General features: G+C 45.6%; 1 protein-coding gene and 1 pseudogene across 1 annotated transcript in view; one reads left to right on the top strand and one right to left on the bottom strand.

Moving 5' to 3' along the window:
* ZFYVE26 (zinc finger FYVE-type containing 26) overlaps positions 1-12,455 on the top strand; it is a 66,930-nt gene extending 54,475 nt beyond the window's left edge. Inside the window, exons 35-41 of the mRNA XM_068963913.1 lie at positions 3,171-3,368; positions 4,282-4,481; positions 5,211-5,352; positions 5,649-5,708; positions 7,154-7,336; positions 8,054-8,098; positions 10,416-12,455. Of these exons, the coding sequence (XP_068820014.1) occupies positions 3,171-3,368; positions 4,282-4,481; positions 5,211-5,352; positions 5,649-5,708; positions 7,154-7,336; positions 8,054-8,098; positions 10,416-10,619 (1,032 nt within the window). The 3' untranslated portion in view covers positions 10,620-12,455. The remainder of the gene's footprint in view (positions 1-3,170; positions 3,369-4,281; positions 4,482-5,210; positions 5,353-5,648; positions 5,709-7,153; positions 7,337-8,053; positions 8,099-10,415) is intronic.
* A 9,990-nt stretch (positions 12,456-22,445) lies between these two features.
* On the bottom strand, positions 22,446-22,969 carry LOC138096043 (translation machinery-associated protein 7-like; annotated as a pseudogene).
* Positions 22,970-25,235: the final 2,266 nt, after the last annotated feature.

Here is a 25,235-nt window from a genome sequence, read left to right on the forward strand (position 1 = left end):
TCTGAGGAAAAACTGATTCATACCAAATTTCATATAAAATTAAAGAAACCTGAGTTTTACTTTTATTTTAATCTGCTGCCCTCATCCAAAATGGTAGCCAATGAAAGTTTACAAATGGACATACTTTCTCAGATATCTCCAAGTGAGTCAGCAGTACAGAGTCCTGGTAACCCCACCCTTACAGGATGTTGGAGATGCAGGTTTGATCTCTGGGTCAGAAAGATCCCCTGGAGAAGGAAATAGCAACCCTCTCCAGTTTTCTTGCCTGAAATATCCCATGGACAGAGGCGCCTGGCAGTTTACAGTCCATGGGGCCGCAAAGAGTCGGACGCAAATGAGCACACACACACAGAGGACACAAAAGGGAAATGTTTTCACTGCTGCCTTAGCTACTGTGTCTTAACTGGGTGTCAAGAATATTGCAAAAGTCATATTATTTGGTCTTCAACTGCTAATTGCTTCTGTTTGCTCAGTTTCCAAATGAGTTTTGAGATAAAGCTGCTTTACCTCACCCAGTTCTGTTTCTTCTGATGGCCAGTCCAGAGAGTTAAGCTGCTTACTTACTTATCTTGGTAAAAGCTGACGACAGCTTTGCCCCTGCTGCTTCTGTCTGTCTCCTGTAATCACAGCTACCCTTGAGGTGGACTATCTTACCTTCTCAAGCAGGTGGAGAACAACAGGAAAAAAAAACACATTGTGAGAACTACAGCTGAATGCCTGGAGCATGAAAGATGCCCATTCCCTGTCTTTCATCCCTGAGAGAGCTTTCGAAAACATAGTACATGTTATTTATGGTATTCGTAATTCATGTGATTCCTCTCTCTGAAAGGCCTTTGGTGGATCCCCAAGGCTGTAAGATGACGTCCACATTCTTTATCATGAATACAGAACACAATAGGATCAGGTCCCCTTATTTCTCTAGTTTATTTTCACCACAAATCCTATCTATGGTCTGTATTCCAGACTTGCCAGATGGCTTAAATTCTCCTAATTGTACCACGCCCTTTCTTAGCTCTAAGAGTCTGCATTGCTGTCTCCTCTCCCTAGGATGCCCTGCCCCAGCTGTTTCTTTACAATTGTGTCTTCCCGTCTGGACCGAGAAGGCCGTTACTTCCCTTACCTGCCATCTTCAGGCACCTGTCCTAATGCCAGTGAATGAGTGGATGAAATGAAAGTTCTTAAGGGGTTGCTTTTCTGAGATATTCTACCTTTCCAGTGCAGCTGATCTCCCTACTTCTTAAATTGTGTCCTACAACTTTTAGGTTAGGTCTGAGTGTTCAGGAAGAGCCAAAATTGGGAAAGAAGCCACTCACCCACTGTGGATGTTCTAAAGCCCTGATCCTCTCCACTTCTAAACAGCTTGTGCCCAGTGCTTCAAGGCCAGCATGGTTGTACTGCCCTGAGTTTATAGCTATCCTTCACTTCTCATCACTTACTCATAATCTAAAGTCGAAATGGCCACATGATTTTCTTTTCTATGACTATCCAATGGGGGGTATGATTCAGGGTCTCTGAACCACAGATGAACTTCAGAATTGAGTGAGTGTGTACACTTTCCTGATGAGATCCATGATATTTTTCATTTATTCATTCACCCAAAAAATAGTTATTAAATAGCCGAGGACTATTCTCGGCACCAGAAGTACAACAATGAAGAAAAAAAAAAGGCAAACCAAAACAATCTACTTTTATAAAACTTACATTATACTAGGGAGAGAGGCACTAAACAAGATAAATAAAATATATAGTGTAGGTGACAAGTAATAAGAATAAGGTAGGGGAGAGGGAAGAGGTGAATTGTACGATTGTAGATAGGGTGTCTGGACAGGTGGCATCTGAGTGAAGGCTTAAAGTAGGTGGGGAATGAACCTGCAGATTGTGGAGGAAGCACGGTCCAGGTGGAGGGAGTCACAGGGGCAAAGGCCAGGGTGGCTTACACAGAGTGAGCTGGGGAAAAGGTGGTAGCAAGTAAGGTCAGAAACCTAATAGGGCCCAGATCATATAGGGCCTTGCAGACATTATGAGGACTTGAGCTTTGTGCTGCATGAGAAGGAAAACCTTTGGAAGATTTTGAGCAGAGAAATAATATGATCTAACTTATGTTTTAACCAAATCACTTGGGTTGATTGATGTTAGTCAAAAAAGAGGCAGGAGGTAAAAGAGGTAGACCAGGGAGAAGGCCATTGGGGTCATTCAGGCAAGTGGTACCCATGACACGGACCAGGGTGGTACATGGAGGTGGTGAGAAGTGGTCAATTACATATAGATTCTGTGTATAGTTGAGGTGGCGCCAATAGAATTTGGTAATGACTTCTATGTTGCAAGGTAAGAAAAAGATGGTGAAGGCTTTTGGCCTGAACAAATTGAAGCATAAAATTGCCATCTGAGAAAGGGAAGACTGCAGAAAGAGCAGATTGAGGAGAAACAATCAGGAGTACAGTTTTATACCAGTATGTATTGTTCTCTAGATACCCAAGAGGACTTTTTGGGTCGGCAGTTGAATATAATTGAGATACACAGTTCTGGAGTTCAGGAAGAATAAACAGGCTAGAAATAGAGATTTAGACATAATCAGCAAATAGCTAGATTTAGAGTTCTGAGACTTATAAAATCAAAAGAGTGAGTAAAAAAAGAGAAGAGGATCCTCCTAAGCCCTGGGGAGCTTAGGAGGAATCAACAAAAGAGATAGAGAAGGACTAGCCAGAGAAATAGAATGAAAACCTGGCAGGGATGGTATCCTGGGAGCCAAATAAAGACAGTTTTTCAAGGAGCAAGCCACCAGCTATCAGCAGCTATTGACAGGATAGATAGAAAATAAAGACTAAGAGTTTTACATTTAACAAAGTAGAGGTCTTCGGTGACCTAAGGGGCAGTTGCAGTGGAGTTGTAGGTATAAAAGCTGGATGAGAGTGAGTTCAAGAGACAGTCATAGGAGAGGAATTAGAGACGGGGTGTAGATAACTCCATCAAGGAGCTCTTCCGTACAGAGAAGGAGAGAAGTCACTGAGTGGGATTCTCAAAGGGATCTATCTGTGATGCACAAAAAAGGTTAAGTAGCATCGCTATAGGAGAATGCTGAGGGATGTAAGTGGAAAGAAACTCAGAATGGACCCTAAGCAGTGCCAGAACAAGACTCAAGACTTCTAACTTGTTGCTTTGCCCTACTCCAGGAGAGTCCCCCAGAAGTCTTCATAGAAGGCATTTTCCAACCAAGCTATAAAAGTGGGAAACTACACGATTTAGAAAACCTCCTAGAATCTATTGACTCATCCTTGGAAAGCTGGGGAAAGTACTTGATTGCCGCCTGCCAGCATTTACAGAAGAAGAACTACTACCACATCCTGTATGAGCTGCAGCAGTTCATGAAGGTAACAACAGCCCCATCCTGCCTGCTACCTCTGTCCCTGCAGCCTTGCCGCGAGGTGGGTCTGCGCAGGATAAGGGAATAAGACTGTCACTTGGCCCCTAGCCTTGCTCCTTGACTCAGCAACAACAAATCCATGTTGCTCTGAGGCATTCTCACGTAATAGGATTTCCGTTCTCATCCCAAAGAGGCAAACTTTAATCGTCAGTAATGGCATTCTTCAGAATTCAGGAAATATAAAGATTAAAAAGAAGAGGGATATGGTAGTTTCTGGATAAACATGGGGGGTGAATGCAGAATTCATAAGGAAGGGTGGAGAAGTATTTTTAGAGAAGATGCATGAAAGGAGAGGGATCATGTTTCTTCCGGTCTGTGAGGGTGGCCAGTACTAAGTCACAGAGACACTGAATGATTCAATGCCAGAGTGAACGTGACGGCAAGTCAGATGGAGTATCCTAAGTCTCCTTTTTAAAGATCTCTTTTGTGGTGGAATAATGTCCCACCCAGGAATCTGGCCAGCTGCTTCCCCCATGGCTCAGCAGATAAAGAATCCTCCTGCAACGCAGGAGACACCGGAGACGCAGGTTCGATCCCTGGGTCAGGAAGATCCCCTGGAGGAGGAAATGGCAACCCACTCCAGTGTTCTTGCCTGGAGAATCCCATGGATGGAGGAGCCTGGCGGGCTACAGTCCATGGTGTCGCAAAGAGTCAGACACGACTGAGCACACGCACAGCCCACAAGGCTGCAGAAACAACTGCCAAGAACCCAGCCAGTCGGTTAACTTGTGGATCTCTTGGGCCTCTGAGGGAAGGGGTGCTGGCAACCAGACATCCTGGGTGGAATTCAGAGCAGAATTCTCCCCGCATCCCCACCCTCCAAATCTCTTTTGACCCGAACATTCATTTTCCTCTTCCAGGACCACGTGCGGGCCGCCATGACCTGTATCCGGTTCTTCACTCACAAAGCAAAGACGTACACGGAGCTGGGAGAGAAGCTCTCCTGGCTGCTGAAAGCCAAGGACCACCTGAAGATCTACCTCCAAGAAACCTCCCGGCGTAGTGGAAGGAAGAAAACCACCTTCTTCCGAAAGAAGATGACGGCGTCTGATGTGTCAAGGTAGCTCGGGGTTCAGGGAACAGTCGGGGTGGTGCAGAAGGGCTGGAACCGGGAGGACTGTTGGTGATGAAGCCACCCTCGCCCAGCTCTGAAATCGTGGGAAACAAACATATACACCTGATAGGAGTCATTCACGGATGATAGTGTCTGGTGTTAAGTCTCAAAAGTCTCCAGAGGAGCTTAGAGGAAAGGAGAGCGGGGGAGGGGCAGGGATTAGGCTCACCTGTGACAATCAGGCTAAACCCCTACCCCATGCAGGAGGCAAAAGAAGTCCTGGGTGATCCTTCATCTCAATCTTACGTCGCAGTACTCTGTTTCCTTGTGGTACGTCGGGCACACTGGCTCCTCGGCACCCCGAGTCCTTCCCTTCTCTCAGCCTTTATGCTGAGAACACAGCATCTGAAGTGACTGCTCACTGCCACTGATGTTTCCTTCACAATCCCAGTCGCTAGATGCCCTGATGCATTTATTCCCTACCCACCTCTCCTCTAGCCTGGGTTCACGTCTGTCTCAACCTCTGCTGTGGTTAGCAGCATACCGTGCTCTGTAAACACTCGTCACCCATTTTTGCCTATCGTAACTTCTCAGAGGGCTTTTTGGATCTCTTCCCTCCACACCCTTTCTCTTGCCCTTTTCATTGCCATCCTGTTATGACTTCTCAGTCCCCCTGGTCCTGGTTGCCCCCGAGCTCCCTCCCGAGGCTAGACTGTGTGTCACCTGTCCCCGCAGACATATGAACACCCTTCAGCTGCAGATGGAAGTGACCAGGTTCTTGCATCGCTGCGAAAGCGCCGGGACCTCCCAAGTCACCACCTCGCCTCTGCCAACCCTGTTTGGAAATAACCACATGAAAATGGATGTTGCCTGCAAGGTATGCCTGACATCTCAGACCCCCGGCAGGCCGTTCTCTTTCAGAATGCTCATCACACTTGGAATCGTCTGATTCTTTCAGTCGTTTGTTTGATGGTTGCCTCCCCGATGGAGTGTGAGCCCCAGAAGGCTGTGGCTTGAGTCCATTTTGATGACTCTCGTATCCCTCATGCCTATGCTCAGTAGAGTCTTCACAGATATTTGGTGAATAAACGAATGTACGAGTGCCTTGTTCTTGACTGAGGGGCTGCTCCAGTCATTACTGTTTCTGTAAGCGTGTTCCCCTCTCCTTTTCAGGTCATGCTAGGAGGGAAAAATGTAGAAGATGGTTTTGGAATCGCATTCCGTGTTCTGCAGGTATGACCGGATTACTCAGGATTATACGAGCGAGGATCAGCACATGGGCACAGTTCTGTGAGAGATTATTCCTCTGAAAATTTTCATCCCCAGGAAAGTAGATTTGTACTACATCAAGGATGAAAGCAACGAGGTGGCTGTTACAAAACTGGGTCAAGTTCGAGACCGAAGGCCACTTTGACAAAAGCCAAGCAGCTGGTGACAAGTTCATCAAAACTGTCAAATAAATACCTGAAACCAGGTCTAGGACAGTTCACTACAGCTGTCCTCGTTGCAGGGAAGCATGGCTAGAGAAGGTGATGCGGGGGAGAATGGTCCTATTCAGCGGGAGGGGGCCCCTGGCAAGAAGAGCCGCCCCTCCATCCTTCATCTGCCCACGAGCCAGCTAGAGGCGTACATTTTTTGTTGCTTGTGATAAAAGGACCCAGGTACAGCTGTGGCACTGGAGCAGAGGATGGAGCAGGGCGCTAAGACCATGAGAAGCCAGACCACCCCTACTACACAGTGATCCAGAGGCCCCTCACTCTCCAGGCAGGAAGGGTCTTAATTAACACTGCACATCTCAAGGATCAAAGACAGCAAGCAATCCAACCTGACAGATCTCTTTTCTTCCCACCCATTTTCTGTGTTGGACAAAGCTCTCCATACACAGATACCCCCGTGCGCAGGCAGAGTGACAGCTCCTATCAGACCCCAAGGCAACAAAGTATTTATCCAGTAGTTTCTAGATCATCAGCCCTTTGGTGCGGAGAAGGCAATGGCACCCCACTCCAGTACACTTGCCTGGAAAATCCCATGGACGGAGGAGCCTGGTGGGCTGCAGTTCATGGGGTCGCTAAGAGTCGGATACGACTAAGCAACTTCACTTTCACTTTTCACTTTCATGCATTGGAGAAGGAAATGGCAACCCACTCCAATGTTCTTGCCTGGAGAATCCCAGGGACGGGGGAGCCTGGTGGGCTGCCGTCTGTGGGGTCGCACAGAGTCGGACACGACTGAAGCGACAGCAGCAGCAGCAGCAGCCCTTTGGTGAACTGGTCTGTCTCCTAACACCACAGCCTCTCTTCACAGAGCACCTGGTGTCCCGGGCAGCCAGTATCAGCCCCCAACATCCATTTTCCAAGAGAAGGTTGACTCGTTAGAGGGAGAATGAACTGGTCTCGGGCATTTGATTAGAATATCTTCAGGCAGTGAAGCGGCAGCAAGTGAGATGTACTAGCATAGATCTCAAAGTGCCTCTTTTCATGCTTGCTTCCCAAATGTCTGCCAGACTCCAAAAGAGGAACTTTCTGCTGGTTGTCTGCTTATGTATGTTTCCTACTGGGACTGCAGTCAGTTTGGCGTGTCTGCTCCAAGCCCGTTCGGAGCTCTGTGAATGTCGCCTTCCTTCCCCCAGCTGTGGCGTCCCTGCCTCCCTACCCTTGTCATCCTGTGTTCTGTTCTAGGACTTCCAGCTGGATGCCGCCGCTACCTACTGCAAGGCCGCCCGGCAGCTGGTGGAGAGGGAGAAGTTCGGTGAAATCCGGCAGCTGCTCAAGTGTGTCAGCGAGTCGGGCATGGCGGCCCAAAGCGACAGGGACACCGTCCTCCTCAACTGCGTGGAAGCGTTCAGGAGGATCCCTCCCCAGGTATGCCCACCCCAGACCTCGGCTCCTTCATGTGTTTCAGTGTCTTCACATCCCCGTCTTTATTTTTCTCTTCCCCATCATGTACCCAAAACTCTACAAGACCCCTCTGTCTTTCTGACCCCTCTATAATAATGACCTTACGCTAATCAACCCTTCCTGGAAAGAAAATTCACGGTACGTATCCAGAAGCCGCCCCTAAGCATCCCGTTGTCTGATCTTATTGATACCTGGAAGTGTCTGCGGACAGATGGAGTTGAGTTTCTCCCAGGGATTGTAGACGAGGTCAGTGTGGGCCTGCAGGTGGCATGTCATCTGCAAAACTGTCCCCTAATGGCTTTGTGGGATGAACAAAGACACATCATTCATGAAAGCCAAAGAAAAGCTTTTGGTCTCTTGCTGATTCTCAGATTCCCAAGCTTAGTGTTATCATTAGATTTCCTCTGTTGCTCTGATAGCAGAAGTTGAGGTGTTTTTTTTTTTATTTTGGCCACACCATGAGGCTATCAGAATCTCATTTCCCCAACCAGGGACTGAACGCAGGCCCTCGGCAGTGAAAGCACCGAGTCCTAACCACTGGACCACCAGGATTTCCCAGGAGTTGAGTTTATAAGGAAGGGTCAGGCAGGCAGACCCTGAGTCAGACGGGCTGGGCTGAGAGGGAGTTGAGCCCCGGCTCCATGCTCCGTCTCACAGCTGCTGTGTGTCTGTCCTGCACAGGAGCTGGAGGGCCTGATCCAGGCGATGCAGAGTGACGACAGCAAGGTGAGCAGAGTTGTCTCCTCGCCCAAATGCTTGGGAACAGCCCTTTGGACTTGCCTTGTCACCTTCACCCCTCACTTGCTACGACAGTTCCATTCAACCCCTCTCTCGCCCTCTTTATTATCCGAGGTGGGGCCGGGACCCAGATAAGGGTGCAGAAGGGAGGGAACATGTAGAGAACATGAGAAAGAACCCTGACCACATGCTCCTTGGCCCTCTCTCTTCTGTACCCCCAAGACACACAGGCCTTTCCACTCTCCCCATTTTCCATGGAGGTTTTCTCTCCCATCCCTAGGAAATCCTCACTTGCACTTTGTCTCACTGAATAAGGTTCTCAGAGTGAACAGGCATCTCTCTATCCTAAAGGAGCGAGGGTACCCTCTATGGTAGGGAGAAAACCCAGCCAGCCCTTTGACCAACAATGCCTATTAGTGCCTCGGTCTCCAGAACAGGCCTTTCCCCTGAGGCCCGCGCCTGCTTCCTGTTGCGTAGGAAATGGGTGCACCTCGGTGAGCGTGCCAGGCAGAATAAAACTATTCCCAGCTGCTTCAGTCTGTGGCTCACCACAGGCTCAACCCACCTGCTGTTCAGGGGAAGGCCTGCAGGCCAGGAGAGGCGTGAGAAAACCCAGCCAGCCCGCCCTGGCCACTGGCAGCGGAATCCTCCGGCAGCTGAGTACCTCGTGAAGAAAACTCGTGTTAGCAAACAACTTCTTACACTACCACGTTGCTGCTCCCCATGGTGGTATTGCTATTTCCTGAACTGAATTTCCAGGGCACGTTTCATTCGAGGGTTTAGGGAAGATCTGTTCTTAACATTTCTTCATCTAATTCTGCAAGATCCTGATGCAATCCTATGAAAAGGATGGAATTCTGACATCCCGAAATGTGAAAAATTCCTTTTCTAGCATCAGATTGAGAACCTGGCAGCCAGGCCTGATACTCAGGCTTCTTGATTCTCAGACTCTGTGTGACTCTTTTCTAAGCCTTCAGGGAGCCTCCTGCCCAGTAGGACAGAGCCTTTGTCCCTGGAAAAGGCGGACCCTGAAATCTCTAGCGTCATTGTTACTTCTTCAGGTTTTTTCTTCTGTCAGTCGCTGTCCTAACACACTTTAAGTGATCTGAGGCCACAAGATCTTGCCGTAAAAGAGCTTCATTCAGTTTTTATTCCAGGCTTTCTGGAAAAATGCCCTTCTCTAGGTAGGGAGTTTTGCCCGTCGACTTGGTGATATTCTGTTCAATGTACACTGGTGCCAAGTGGAGCTGAAGGCCTAGGTGAGAGCGAACATTCCAGAGCAGCAGGTGGATTAACCAGACCAGAGCTCAGCCAGCCAACCATCTTGCAGCTGTAGATTATCTGTAATTGAGCTTAGAAAAGGAAGACTTTAGTGACTGAAGTAAGAAAAGACAGTAGAGCTTTGAAACATGAAGAGAGTCCTCTCCAACCACCAGGAGGACTGTCATGGCAAAAGGCAGCTGCTGGCCTGGAGGTCTGAGGCAGCTCACCAGGAACTTGCCATTTGCTAGCCTGGAGCCCTGGCTAGCAGGAGGTGCTGGTGGGGTCAGGGCAGGGAAGGAAGGGGTTCTCATCTCCCTCACGCTAGGAACTCATGAGATGGAGTGTGTCCAGAATGCAGGAAACTAGACTGCCTCTGATGCAAACAGCAGGTAAGGTCAATCTGGGGCCACCCCTTAATTAGACTTTTTTCTAATTGTGTATCTGTGTTTCTTTCCCCAAGCTTCCTGGTAGAAGATTTTTAACTCAGCAGATCGAAGAAAATAGAGAAAGGGGCCCTGTGGGCCCATTGTAGGGGGCAGGTGTGATGACTCACTCATTCATTCACTTAATGCACATTCATGGAACACCCACATGCCAGGCCCTGTGCTCAGCTCCAGGAATGGTTAGAAAAAGCAGACACTCTTCCTGCCCTCCTAGTCAAGGAGACAGACATCAATCAAATAATCACCCAAATAACCGCAAAAACCAGTTTGTCAGCAGTGAGTCCGGGAGAAAGCTGGAGAGCCCAGGAGAGAGAGGAGGGCCTTGAAAGGAGTAGATAGAAGCCAGGCTCTGCCTGCCTGCCTTCTGCTTCTTAAAATTCTTGGCTTATTTATAATAACTTTTACACTGTACAGTAATACAGTATAATAGCTTAGTGTCCAGAATATTTAAAGAGTGACCATAACGTAATAAAAGGCAAGAACCCAGTTATTGGTAGGTGAGAAGTGCTGTCTTGTCTCTCTTCATGCGGCCCTGTGTGCTTCTTGGTGACTTAGCAGTGATGGTTTCCTCCCGGCTGTCTCTCACACCCAATTGCCAGGTTCAGGCCTACCTGACATGCTGCAAGCTGCGTTCTGCCTACCTGATCGCCGTGAAGCAAGAACACTCTCGGGCCGCGGTCCTAGTCGAGCAGGTGCAGCAGGCCGCCAAGAGCAGCGGGGACGCAGTGGTGCAAGACATCTGCTCCCAGTGGCTTCTGACAAGCCGCAGCCGGGGTGCCCATGGTTCGGCCTCCAGGAAGTGACCCTGGGCTGCAGGGCCGGACAGCTGTGGGGCAGGAGTGATGGGCACACTTCAGCTCTTTCCTCCTGTGGGGCAGGACTTCCCTGGCTCCACCCCAGGTCGCAAAGAGCTGGAATTGGACCCAACCTGCCGTCTTGAGCAAAGATAGGATCTTTCACACAAGTGCCATGTTTCTGTAAAATCGTGGAGTCTGTGTGTGTGTTTGTCTGGAGATGGCCAGTTCTTTCTACCTCAGAGTGAGTGTGTGTGTGTGCACGCTCTTTGCGCTCATGTTTACGCCTAAGCATTTCTGAACAAACGAAGCTCTCCCCCACTGCAAAGAGGCACTTTACTTTTGACTTCTGCCTGTCTGAAAACCTTCCTGCGTTTTTGGTTCTTAACCCGGGCTCATCCTATTTGTACACAGTCCCCTTGGTGTGGAGATGTTCCAGTAGCTTCTTGTGACTAGAAGGGTTTTTGACTGAGAATGATGGAGCTGCATCAGAAGGCTTGCCTCTTTTCCCCTCCTTCCTGTCCCCAGATGCAGAGATGGCTTTGGGGCAGGTGCTTCCTGTGGTGTGAAACCATTTTAAGCATCTCTCCTCTCACAAGCACAAGAGTTACTGTGAGTCTTTGGAAAGTAGTCTGAACAGAAGAGTCCTCAGGTGCTGGCTTCTGAAAGCTGTGGCTGCCTGGACACCTGATGGGGTCTGGAGCCCCAGACATGGGCAGGAGGGGCGCCATCGTGTTCATCCACAGGGAGAGAAAGGGGAACATCTCCAGACAGCATTGCAGGAGAGTTGTCTACAAGCACAGAACTGGCTTTTGTCAATATTCCTGCTGCCAAGTAAGAGAACGTGGTTTCCTTTTGGAGAGTCTGGGAGAGAAACAGTAGCCAAGGTCCTGGGACCGAATGGCTAGACTTTGCCTGTTTGAGTTACAGTCCTATTTATGCCCCTTAAATTGGTTAGAAAATCGCTTCCTCTTCCCACCTGCTTCTCTTCACTCTCTTCAGGACAGAAGGATGGACATGCAGAGATCCAGGGTCATTGAGAAGGCAGTGCACTTCTTTGTCTTAACAGTGGGAGTCAAAGGGTCACTTTAAAGTTGGGCCTGACAACAAGAGCTAAACAAGGGATGATGAAATAGGTCATGTCCAGTTGGTGAGCAACCAAATGAAGTGCTCCTTTATTTAATTAGTGTGGGCCTGTCTTCCCACTGGAGATGTGACAAGCTTTTGGAAAAGGTCTGCCCTAGTCCATGATGTGAATTTGCAAATGAGGGGTGTGAAGAGAGCTCCACAGCTGCAAGCCTCCCACCAGCCAGAGCTCAGCCTGTCAACCTCACAGGGGCTGCTGAGAGAAACGGGAGCTAGAAGCCCAAGTCAGTATCACTGGTGCTTAGAAACCCTGTGGATCTCCCTCTGAACCAGGTTTTTTAAATAGTGAACTAAACAACTCTAAGAGCATCTGTAGAAGTTCTGGTCCTCTGACGGAGGGAAGAGATGGCAAAGGAAATACTAGACCCCTTAATGGGGAAGTTGGACAAGTGACTTCTTTGAGTCGTAGAATGCATCTGTCTCCCAGGAAACATTCCTCCCTGGCATCTGCTTGCCCTTCTGAGTCTGCCCTTTTTGCACTGAACTTGAGCACTTTATATTAAATGGATTGCAAATCTCACAGCCATTCATTTGAGAGGTTAAGACCAGATTTTCCTGACATTTTCCTCTAACTAATTGAACTGTAAAACAGGCAGCCATTGACTAGACTGACATAAGATGAGGCTAAGGGCCTTTGGGCATCAGGCTGTGATCTCCCACAAAACAATTAACTAATGGGCAAGTCGACGGGTTGAATGTTTGACTGTAAGCAAGTCACAATAAAATGTCTGTCCTACAAGTTCTTGGCTTCATGGCTCATTTGTGCTGTCTTCCTCTTATCCTTCCCTTCTTGCCTTGGGTTCTGTGTGGAGAGAGAAGGTGGGTGGGAAAGATGAAATGACCTTCAACTCTTGAACTTCTCAAAATGATTCCTGTTATAATTCAGGCCTCTTGGGTTAAGATTTATCTCAAATTTCCTAGGTGGCTCCTATGGTAAAGAATCTGCCTGCAATGCGGGAGACCCAGGTTCGCTCCCTGAGTTGGAAAGATCCACTGGAAGAGGGCATGGCATCCCCTGGAGAATTCCAGGGACAGAGGAGTCTGTCATGGTACAGTCCGTGGAGTCACAAGGAGTCAGACACAAGTGAAGCAACTGCTGCTGCTGCTGCTAGGTCGATTCAGTCGTGTCCGACTCTATGCAACCCCATAGACGGCAGCCCACCAGGGTCCGCTGTCCCTGGGATTCTCCAGGCAAGAACACTGGAGTGGGTCGCCATTTCCTTCTCCAATGCATGAAAGTGAAAAGTGAAAGTGAAGTTGCTCAGTCATGTCTGACTCTTAGCGACCCCATGGACTGCAGCCCCCCAGGTTCCTCCGTCCGTGGGATTTTCCAGGCAAGAGTACTGGAGTGGGGTGCCATTGCCTTCTCCACTGAAGCAACTAGGCACACACAAAAAACTACTAGTGTACTCTCTACCACCAGGATTTTTTTTTTTTTTTTTTTTGGCTTCATTCAGAGTGGTTGGTGGACGTAGGTTATACATTCATCAGGTAGAGAAGGCAAATGAAAAGTCCTTCCCATCCCTATCTCCTCAGCCCTCAGCCCCATCCCCTCCCAGAGGCTACCTGAGTGACCAGTTTCTCATGTATAGTTTCAGAACTTTTTTGTGCATATAGAAGCAACAATGACCAAAGTATTGTGTGGCAAAGATATGCCGTAATTATTTAACCAGTCTCTATTGACGGATAGTTTAGGTGGTTGCCATTTTTACCACAACAGATTATGCTGCCAGAAATTATCTTGTCTGGAATACCCTGGGTCAGAGACTTCCTGGCAGTCCAGTGGTTAAGACTCTGCACTTGCAATGAGGACTTACGGGTTCTATCCCTGGTTGGGGAACTAGGATCCTGTATGCTGCATGGCATAGTCAAAAAATTAAAAAACCTCTGAACTAGAATACCCTGGGTCAGAGAATATGAGCATTGGGTGAGTGTTGTCAGTCACCTTCCATAGAGGTCATGGTAATTACCTGTCCCACCAGCAGTGAAGACAAGGGCCTGCTTTCCCACACCCTTACCTCAACACTTGGCAAACTCTCTAGATCTCTGCCAGTCTGAGAATGAAAAATGGAACTCTGAAATTTTTTTTCAAGCTGGTTTTTTTTTTTTTAATTCTACGTATCTTTTTATTATCAACCAAACTGTGACTCTTTGAAACCAGGGGTCGGATCTTTGGGGAACATAGAACTCACTCTGGGCTTGTTTTCTGGCCGCCCTCTTACAGCACCTGTGTGCAGAATGATACTTGAGCCACAGACAGGAGCTTTGCTACCATTATCTTTCCCCAGGAACATGATCTCATCCAATATCTCATTTAAGAAAATTAACAAAACTTCAAACACACAACAAACAAAAAGTAATGATGAAAGTCAACCTGAAAACCCCCTGTTTGGGATCTGGCACGAAGATGCTTCAAACAAAGGAAATTGGAACACCCAGAGTAAATCTAAGATGGAGGACCTGGACTATGTTTAGACACCTGAGACGCTCCAAATTTACTGGATATCTTTGCCTGGAGCTTTAAGTGAAGTAGATCAAATGCTCTCAGATTCTTCATACTCAAGCCACCAAATAGCAACGGTCACCATAACCCTGAGGGAAACAGCCTGTCTTGGTCATCATCCTCTCTTCTATAGTTATGATGTTAACTGACCCATCCTTGAAGCCTCCAATTCTTCTACAACAGATTTCTTCAACATCTGGTTACTGAATGGCTTCTTTAGTGGGGTGCTTTCACACTTCTTGTTTCTTCATGGTGTTATTTCTGCTTGGCACTCATTTTTCACCACCTCCACTATCCCACCCTCCAATCTGCTGTTATCCAAAACCTTCCTTCAAGCCCATTTCTTTTACTTTTTTTTTTTGGCCACACCATTCAGCATGTAGGATCTTAGTTCCCTGACCAGGGATCAAACGTATATCCCTGGCAGTGGAAGTTCAGACTCCTATCCACTGGACCACCAGGGAATTCCCTTCAAACCCACTTCAAGTGCCTTTTCTATGAATTATTTGCTGCTCTGGCTATACTTTCTCTTCATCCCACTGAAGGACTAAAATCCTTCAAGGTCTCATCCATTCTTCCTTGACACTCGTATACTCTCCCAAATAATCCCATAGCTTCAGCAATCATCTTCACTGGCCAAGATATAAACCAAATTTGTCTTCCTTAACTTTTTTCCACATCAGATCCGTCTTTGATTCTTTTCTGAAACTCACCCAGATGGCTGAACTGCCCCTAAAAATATTAGCATGTTCAAAATGGAACACATCCTATTCTACCCACAAACCTCCTCCTTCAATGAATTAGTATCATCAATTAATTGATATTAGTATTACTATTGTGAATGCCACCTGGGTTAGAATCCTCAGGAGTTCTCTGTATTGACTCTTTTCCCTCATCATTCAATAAATATTCAAGTACCTACCATGCATCAAGCATATATCTTGTTGAAAGCCAAGACCTCCTACTCTGCTTTCCCAGCTGAAGAACCTAGCCTTTCATCACCTTACTTCAGGTCCTTGTCACTTTATCCTCTGACTGTTGTAGAAGTCTATTTTCTTCATCTCAAACACCTATCCAAAAGTTGCACCTCCAATCAACTCCATATTAACAGACAAAATACTTCTGGAAAAAATAACTTTTCTATGATCTTCAAGTATGGGAAGTCTTTCTAAGCAGATATAAGTTCCAGAATCCTTGAAACATTTAATTATTTTTGTTCAGTTGCTCAGTTGTGTCCAACCCTTTGTGACCCCATGGACTGCAGCACGCCAGGCTTCCCTGTCCTTCACCATCTCCCAGAGCTTGCTCAAACTCATGTCCATTGAGTCGGTGATGCCTACCAACTGTCTCATTCTCTGTCATCCCCTTCTCCTCCCTCCTTCAATCTTTCCCAGCATCAGGGTCTTTTCCAATTCAGCTCTTCACATCAGGTGGTCAAAGTACTGGAGCTTCAGCTTCAGCATCAGTCCTTCCAGTGAATATTCTGGGTTGATTTCTTTTAGGATTGACTGGTTTTATCTTCTCACTTTCCAAGAGACTCTCAAGAGTCTTCTCCAGCCCCACAGTTCAAAGGCATCAATTCTTTAGTGCCCCGCAGTTTTTATTGTCCAGCTCTCACATCCATACATGACTACTGGAAAAACCATTGCTTTGACTATATGGAAATTTGTCAGCAAAGTAATATCTCTGCTTTTTAATATGCTGTCTAGGTTTGTCACAGCTTTTCTTCCAAGGAGTAAGCGTCTTTTAATTTCATGGTGCAGTCACTGTCTGTAGTTATTTTGGAGCCCAAGAAAATAAAACCTGTCACTCTTTCCACTGTTTTCCCATCTATTTTCCATGAAGTTATTTAGCTGTTGTTGTGATTAAAATGTCCCTAACAAAAAGATTCATAATTTTAACCATTTTGTTTCTTTGGAACTCTTTATTTTGTATCAGAGTATTGTTGATTAAAAATGTTGTGATAGTTTCAGGTGAACAGCTTAAGGGACTCAGCCATATGTATACATGCGTCCATTCTCTCCCAAACTCCCTCCCATCCATACTGCCACATATCACTGAGCAGAGTTCCATGTGCTATGCAGTAGGTCCTTGTTGGTTATCCTTTTTAAATATAGCAGTGTGTGCATGACCATCCCAAACTCCCTAACTATCCCTTCCCCCTGGCAACCATAAGTTCCCGTTTTAACCATTTTTTAGTATGCAGTTCAGTAGCATTAAATGCATTCACACTGTTGGTGACCATCACCACCATCCCTCTGCAGAACATTTTCATCTTCCCAAACTGAGACCCTGTACCCATTCACCACTAACCCTCTATCCCTCCTCGACTGCCCCTAGTCCCTGGTAACCACCGTTCTACCCCACATCTCAATTAATTAGATCTTTGCTTGTCATATATGTTGCAAACATGTTTTTCCAACTTTTGATAGTCCTTTTATTTTTGTTACAGGATCTTCCCAACCCAGGAATCAAACTTGCGTCTCCTGCATGGCAGGTGGATTCTTTACCGTCTGAGCCACCAGGGAAGCCCATATTTTAAAAACCCATAAGCAATACATTTGACTACATAAAAACTGTCTTTTCATTACGCTAAGTGAAATCTAAGCCAGATGCAAAAGGACGGACAATAAATAATACATGATTCCACTTACATAAGGTACCTACATCAATTTTATCGGCACTTCAGGGCCCTTTCTGAATAGCAGTTGTGCTGAGAAGTTTTTGTTTCCTGGTTCCCCACTTCCCTCTCTCAGAGAAGGAAATGGCAACCCACTCCAGTTTTCTTGCCTGGAGAATCCAGTGGACTGAGACCTTGCGGGCTAAAGTCCATGGGGTCACAAAGAGTCAGACAGAACTGAGTGACTAGGCAACTTCTGTCTCTGCCCTTCCCCCAAGGATGTCTGCTCTTAAACCCTCTGTGTCTCTTAAAGCTCCCCTAGTCTGCCTTCCTGACGTTTTTTAAATTTCTTTATTTTTAATGGAAAGATAAAGCTATACAATATTGGTTTCATTTTTGCCATGCAGCAACATGAATTATTTATAGGTGTAATATGTCCCCTCCCTTTGGAACCTCCCTCCCACCTGCCACCCTTCCCACCCCTCTATGTTCCCTGAGCTGACAGTCAATATTTCCTTGTCATTTTGTGTCCTCATAGACCATAAGCTCCCGGAAGCCAAGGTCATCTTTTGCTCACGTTCAAGTTCACTTACAAATTACTTGTGCATTACTTACCAGTACATAAATATTATTTTTTTAATTTATTTATTTTACTTTACAGTATTGTATTGATTTTGCCAATACATTGACTTGAATCCACCATGAGTGTACATGTGTTCCCCATCCTGAACCCCTCTCCCACATTCCTCCCCATCCCATCCCTCTGGGTCATCCCAGTGCACCAGCCCTGAGCACCCTGTATCATGCCTCGAACCTGGACTGGCAATTCGTTTCACATATGATAATATACATGTTTCAATGCCATTTTCCCATATCATGCCGCCCTCACCCTCTCCCACAGAGTCTAAAAGACTGTTCAATACATCTGTGTCTCTTTTGCTGTCTCTCATACAGGCTTATCATTACCTTCTTTCTAAATTCCATATATATGCATTAGTATACTGTATTGGTGTTTTTCTTTCTGGCTTACTTCACTCTGTATAATAGGCTCCAGTTTCATCCACCTCATTAGAACTGATTCAAATCTGTTCTTTTTAATGGCATAAATATTATTTTAAATTAAACTGTATAGTATAAAGCATGTCCTGAACCAGAAATAGTTGAGAAAGTGAAACATTTTAAAGTTATCTGTTCAAGAGTCTCTTTCCAGGCTGTAAGCTGGTCAGATAACGGTAAGGTCAAATGACTTATTTATATCCCCAGGACTGAGCCTGGCACGTGATGGCCTGTCAATCAGTTTTAGCTGAATTTTTTAATTGGATCAAGCCAATGGGAATAGTTTACTTGAGGAACATACATCCGCTGGATCATCGAAAAAGCAAGAGAGTTCCAAAAAAAATCTATTTCTGCTTTATTGACTATGCCAAAGCCTTTGACTGTGTGGATCATAAGAAACGGTGGAAAATTCTGACAGAGATGGGAATACCAGACCACTTGACCTGCCTCTTGAGAAACCTATATGCAGGTCAAGAAGCAACAGTTAGAACTGTACTTGGAACAACAGACTGGTTCCAAATAGGAAAAGGAGTACATCAAGGCTGTATATTGCCACCCTGCTTATTCAACTTATATGCAGAACACATCATGAGAAATGCTGGGCTGGAGGAAGCACAAGCTGGAGTCAAGATTGCTGGGAGAAATATCAATAACCTCAGATATGCAGATGACACCACCCTTATGGCAGAAAGTGAAGAACTAATGAGCATCTTGATGAAAGAGGAGAGTGAAAAAGTTGGCTTAAAGCTCAGCATTCAGAAAACTAAGATCATGGCATCTGGTCCCATCACTTCATGGCAGGTAGATGGAGAAACAGTGGAAACAGTGGCTGACTTTATTTTTCTGGGCTCCAAAATCACTGCAGATGGTGATTGCAGCCATGAAATTAAAAGACGCTTACTCCTTAGAAGGAAAGTTATGATCAACCTAGACAGCATATTAAAAAGCAGAGATATTACTTTGTCAACAAAAGTCTGTGTAGTCAAGGCCATGGTTTTTCCAGTGGTCATGTATGGATGTGAGAGTTGGACTATAAAGAAAGCTGAGTGCTGAAAAATTGATGCTTTTGAACTGTGGTGTTGGAGAAGACTCTTGAGAGTCCCTTTCACTGCAAGCAGATCCAACCAGTCCATCCTAAAGGAGATCAGTCCTGGGTGTTCATTGGAAGGACTGATGCTGAAGCTAAAACTCCAATACTTTGGCCACCTGATGCGAAGAGCTGACTCACTTGAAAAGACCCTGATGCTGGGAAAGATTGAGGGCAGGAGGAGAAAGGGACGACAGAGGATGAGATGGCTGGATGGCATCACCGACTCAATGGACGTGAGTCTGAGTGAACTCTGGGAGATGGTGATGGACAAGGAGGCCTGCCATGCTGTGGTTCATGGGGTCGCAGAGAGTTGGACACGACTGAGCGACTGAACTGAAACTAAAACTGTATAGAAATCATTTCCTCAGAGAGAAAAAAATTTTATAGAGAAAATGGGCAAGATTGAACATATTTAAAGAAAAACTGAGGAGATACTTTTCATTTCTGTGTTGATATTGAGAACATTTGAGCTGAGGACAAAAATCCAACATAGTAGTTACTTCAATTTAATGGAAATAGGAACTCAAAGAGTAGAAATTTGACCGCCACTGTCTTTTTAGAAGTAAATTGTTGAACTCTTCCTAAGTCACCTGTATCACACAGCACCTACAAAGAATGTATTTTTCAGAGCTAGAAGTGATCACAGAATATGTTGACTACATCCCCTATTTCATTTTTTATTCACTTATTTATCCAACAAATATCAAGGTTATATTGTGAGCTGTAAGCTAGAGTTTTCAGAGTCATAGCAGATGCCCAGTCACTTGTTATAAGTCTTATGTATTAAATATTGAGAGGATGTCCAAGTATAAATGAGAGCTCACAGGAGAAGTCCTGGATACGGACTAGGGAGAAGTCAACGGAGGCTTCCCAGCAAATGTGATGCTCAACACACAAATAACAGGAGAAAGAGGTTCCCGGCAGGATGAACAATTTGTCTTGGGGTCCAGAAACAACAGAGCACCTCACTGAGAGAAATCAAAGAACTTTCCAGGTCAGCATGCTGTGACCTGGTGATGTGGAGTCTTATAAGCTTGTTAAAGAGTTTGGGATTTAACCCACTGGATAATACAAAAGCATCAGATTGTTCTAAGCAACAGAATGACATGATGTGTCTTTAATTTTAAGGTCACTTTGGCTGCAGAATGGAGCACAGGTTAGCTGGGGCAGGGGGAGGAGAAGAAGCAGAGATTTTGCCAAATTTGGACGGTAGTTGAGGCTTTCTGTAGCCCTCAGAATAAAGTCCCAATCCGCACCAGGGCTCACAAGGCCCATCTTTACTTGACCCTCATCGTTGTTGTTTAGTCGCTAAGTCGTGTCTGACTCTTTTGCAATCCCATGGCCTGCAAGACTCCTCTGTTCTTGGGATTCCCCAGGCAAGAATGCTGAAGTGGGTTGCCATTTCCTTCTCCCGCAGATCTTCCTGAGCCAGGAATCAAACCTGTGTCTCCTGCATTGGCAGGAGGATTCTTTACCACTGAACCACCAGGGAAGCCCAACTGGATCCCTACCCACCTCTCATTTCTCACCTTCCACCCCCACTCCCTTCTTTCAGCTTCTCAGATGTGACCATTCTTTGCCCCCTGTGAGCCTGCTGCCTGATCTTTTTCCCTTCTCTTCACCTGGCGAACAAGTCTTGCTAAGCACATGGCACATGGCACATGGCTTAGGACATCTTCTCAGATCTCTTCGCCCCACTGCAGATAAGCATGGGCACTTCTGCCCTATGTCCCTGTAGTAACAGCAGAAACAGCGTGTCTCTTGTTCACTTCCTATCACCCATACTTGGCAACAATCCTGGAACACTATGCATACTTTTTTAAATCAATGAATGATCTAATGGTGGAACAAAGCTAGTGGAGGTGATGGAATTCCAGTAGAGCTATTTCAAATCCTGAAAGATGATGCTGTGAAAGTGCTGCACTCAATATGCCAGCAAATTTGGAAAACTCAGCAGTGCCCACAGGACCTGAAAAGGTCAGTTTTCATTCCAATCCCAAAGAAAGGCAATGCCAAAGAATGCTCAAACTACTACATAATTGCACTCATCTCACACGCTAGCAAAGTAATGCTCAAAATTCTCCAAGCCAGGCTTCAGCAATACGTAAACCATGAACTTCCTGATGTTCAAGCTGGTTTTAGAAAAGGGAGAGGAACCAGAGATCAAATTGCCAACATCTGCTGGATCATGGAAAAAGTAAGAGAGTTCCAGAAAAACATCTATTTCTGCTTTATTGACTATGCCAAAGCCTTTGACTGTGTGGATCACAATCAACTGTGGAAAATTCTGACAGAGATGGGAATACCAGACCACCTAACCTGCCTCTTGAGAAACCTGTATGCAGGTCAGGAAGCAACAGTTAGAACTGAACATGGAACAACAGACTGGTTCCAAGTAGGAAAAGGAGTACGTCAAGGCTGTATATTGTCACCCTGCTTATTTAACTTCTATGCAGAGTATATCATGAGAAACGCTGGACTGGAAGAAACACAAGCTGGAATCAAGATTGCCGGGAGAAATATCAATAACCTCAGATATGCAGATGACACCACCCTTATGGCAGAAAGTGAAGAGGAACTAAAAAGCCTCTTGATGAAAGTGAAAGAGGAGAGCGAAAAAGTTGGCTTAAAGCTCAACGTTCAGAAAACGAAGATCATGGCATCCAGTCCCACCACCTCATTGGGAACTAGATGGGGAAACAGTGGAAACAGTGTCAGACTTTATTTTTGGGGGCTCCAAAATCACTGCAGATGGTGACTGCAGCCATGAAATTAAAAGACGCTTGCTCCTTGGAAGAAAAGTTATGACGAACCTAGATAGTATATTCAAAAGCAGAGACATTACTTTGCCGACTAAGGTCCGTCTAGTTAAGGTTATGGTTTTTCCTGTGGTCATGTATGGATGTGAGAGTTGGACTGTGAAGAAGGCTGAGCGCCGAAGAATTGATGCTTTTGAACTGTGGTGTTGGAGAAGACTCTTGAGAGTCCCTTGGACTGCAAGGAGATCCAATGAGTCCATTCTGAAGGAGATCAACCCTGGAATTTCTTTGGAAGGAATGATGCTAAAGCTGAAACTCCAGTACTTTGGCCACCTCATGAGAAGAGTTGCCTCATTGGAAAAGACTTTGATGCTGGGAGGGATTGGAGGCAAGAGAAGAAGGGGACGACCGAGGATGAGATGGCTGGATGGCATCACTGACTCGATGGACGCGAGTCTGAGTGAACTCTGGGAGTTGGTGATGGACAGGGAGGCCTGGCGTCCTGCAATTCATGGGGTCGCAAAGAGAAGGACACGACTGAGCGACTGAACTGAACTGAATGGTGGTATGCGGATATCTACAATTTTTTTATTTTCACTTTTTTTTTTTTAACAAAAGCTTGTTCTTAAAAGTACAATAGATTTCAAGACAACACTTCCTTCTAGCTATAGGTGGCAACAAATGTTATGGCAGGGAACCCAGGTGTTTTAAAAAGGATGGAATTAAGGATCATAATTGCCTCAGGCACAAGGAACAGCTTGTTTTTGCCAGATTTCTTAATTCCACCTGAGGCTAGGGACCTTTTTCCCATGGCCTTCACTTTCAGCTCCTCAAATGTCCTCTGCTCCTCCTGTTTCTGCTTGAATGCCTTATCTTCCTCGTCCATTCCCTGGGCTTGCTTCCTGGGCAGCTGCAGGTCTTCTTCTTGCCACCTTCGTGACCCCACACCGCACCTGCCGCCCTTTCCCCAGACTCCGCCGCCGGAAGTGGAGGATGTCTACAACTTCAGGGCAGGAAGCGGAAGCACCTGGAAAGAAGTTCCAGAGAGGGGACGAGAACTAGGAATGCAGTTCACAGAAACCAAGGGAACAGGTGTCGATCTCTTCTTTCCACGTGGCTCTGCTTACTCTCATAAACCACCCCCGAAGAGCGAAGGAGGGCGACAAACGCAAAAAGAAACTTCATCTTTAATGAAAGAAGGAGACAAATGTTCAGAGAAATTTTCAATATGAAGATTAAGCAATAGAGGGAATAACACCTCTTTTACCATGAAAAGTAGAAAGGAAGGTAATACGAATGGGATATAGGGAAGTTTGCTAGTGTGGTAGCAGAAAGCTGAAGTAGTTAGGACTGCTGGCTTCCATGTTCTCCATGAAATCAGAGGAGAAATCACCTGTTACTAATTCAAGGGAGCTGCTTGGTGAAGTGGCTTAAAAATACGGAGAGGATGTGAACCTCTTCATATTGTAAGCTAAGGGCTGTTTTTACAATGAAGTTCTTGAAGTTCACTTGGGCCCCTGAGAGTTAAAGAAGTTGCTGGGAGTTGGGGATGGGAGTTAAGTGGGGAGAGGTAGCCAGACTTCTTTCAGAAGGCATTTTTATGCAAGTATTGCTGTCAAATTACCTGAAGATATCAGACGATTTTGAATTCCCACAGCTCCAATTATTCATGATTTGGGATTGGGGGGTTTCCTCACTTTAAATCAATGTCACCTGTGTACCTAATTTTGTATTTTTTTTAAGATTTTTGATGTGGACCATTTTTTAAGGTCTTTATTGAATTTGTTACAATATTGTTTCTGATTTATGTTTTTGATTTTTGGCTACAAAGCATGTGGGGGTCTTAGTTTCCTGACCAGGGATTGAACCCTCACCCCCTTCATTGGAAGGCAAAGTCTTAAACCACTGAACCACCAGTGATGTCTCCTGTATCTGTAATTTTGTATTCTCTTTTAAAGATAGAAGCAAGGTCCAATGCTGTAAAGAGCAATACTGCATAGGAACCTGGAATGTTAGGTCCATGAATCAAGGCAAACTGAAAGTGGTCAAACAGGAGATGGCAAGAGTGAACGTCAACATTCTAGGAATCAGCAAACCAAAATGGACTGGAATTGGTGGGTTTAACTCAGATGACCATTATATCTACTGCTGTGGGCAGGAATCCCTTAGAAAAAATGGAGTAGCTATCATGTCAACAAGAGTCTGAAATGCAGTACTTGGATGCAATCTCAAAAATGACAGAATGATCTCTGTTTGTTTTCAAGGCAAACCATTCAGTATCATGGTAATCCAAGCCTATGCCCTGACCAGTAATGCTGAAGAAGCTGAAGTTGAACGGTTCTATGAAGATCTACAAGACCTTCTAGAACTAACACCCAAAAAAGATGTCCTTTTCATTATAGGGGACTGGAATGCAAAAGTAGGAACTCAAGAAACACCTGGAGTAACAGGCAAATTTGGCCTTGGAGTACAGAATGAAGCAGGGCAAAGGCTAATAGAGTTTTGTCAAGAGAACGCACTGGTCATAGCAAACACCCTCTTCCAACAACACCAGAGAAGACTCTACACATGGACATCACCGGATAGCCAACACAGAAATCAGATTGATTATATTCTTTGCAGCCAAATGGAGAAGCTGTATACAGTCAGCAAAAACAAGACCAGGAGCTGACTATGGCTCAAATCATTAACTTCTTGCCAAATTCAGACTTAAATTGAAGAAAGTAGGGAAAACCACTAGACCATTCAGGTATGACCAAAATCAAATCCCTTACAATTATACAGTGGAGGTGAGAAATAGATTTAAGGGACTATATCTGATAGACAGAGTGCCTGATGAACTATGGAAGGAGGTTCGTGACATTGTACAGGAGACAGGGAGCAAGACCATCCCCAAGAAAAAGAAATGCAAAAAAGCAAAATGGCTGTCTGAGGAGGGCTTACATATAGCTGTGAAAAGAAGAGAAGCAAAAAGCAAAGGAGAAAAGGAAAGACATAAGCATCTGAATGCAGAGTTCCAAAGAATAGCAAGGAGAGATAAGAAAGCCTTCCTCAGTGATCAGTGCAAAGAAATAGAGCAAAATAATAGAATGGGAAAGACTAGAGACTCAAGAAAATTAGAGATACCAAGGGAATATTTCATGCAAAGATGGGCTCGATAAAGGACAGAAATGGTATGGACTTAACAGAAGCAGAAGATATTAAGAAGATGTGGCAAGAATACACAGAAGAACTGTACAAAAAAGATCTTCAGGACCCAGATAATCATGATGGTATGATCATTCACCTAGAGCCAGACATCCTAGAATGCAAAGTCAAGTGGGCCTTAGGAAGCATAGCTACGAACAAAGCTAGTGGAGGTGATGAAATTCCAGTTGAACTATTTCAGATCCTAAAAGATGATGCTGTGAAAGTGCTGCACTCAATATGCCAGCAAATTCGGAAAACTCAG

The sequence above is a fragment of the Capricornis sumatraensis genome, chromosome 2 (genome assembly GCF_032405125.1).
Source record: "Capricornis sumatraensis isolate serow.1 chromosome 2, serow.2, whole genome shotgun sequence".
NCBI classification, from domain to species: domain Eukaryota; kingdom Metazoa; phylum Chordata; class Mammalia; order Artiodactyla; family Bovidae; genus Capricornis; species Capricornis sumatraensis.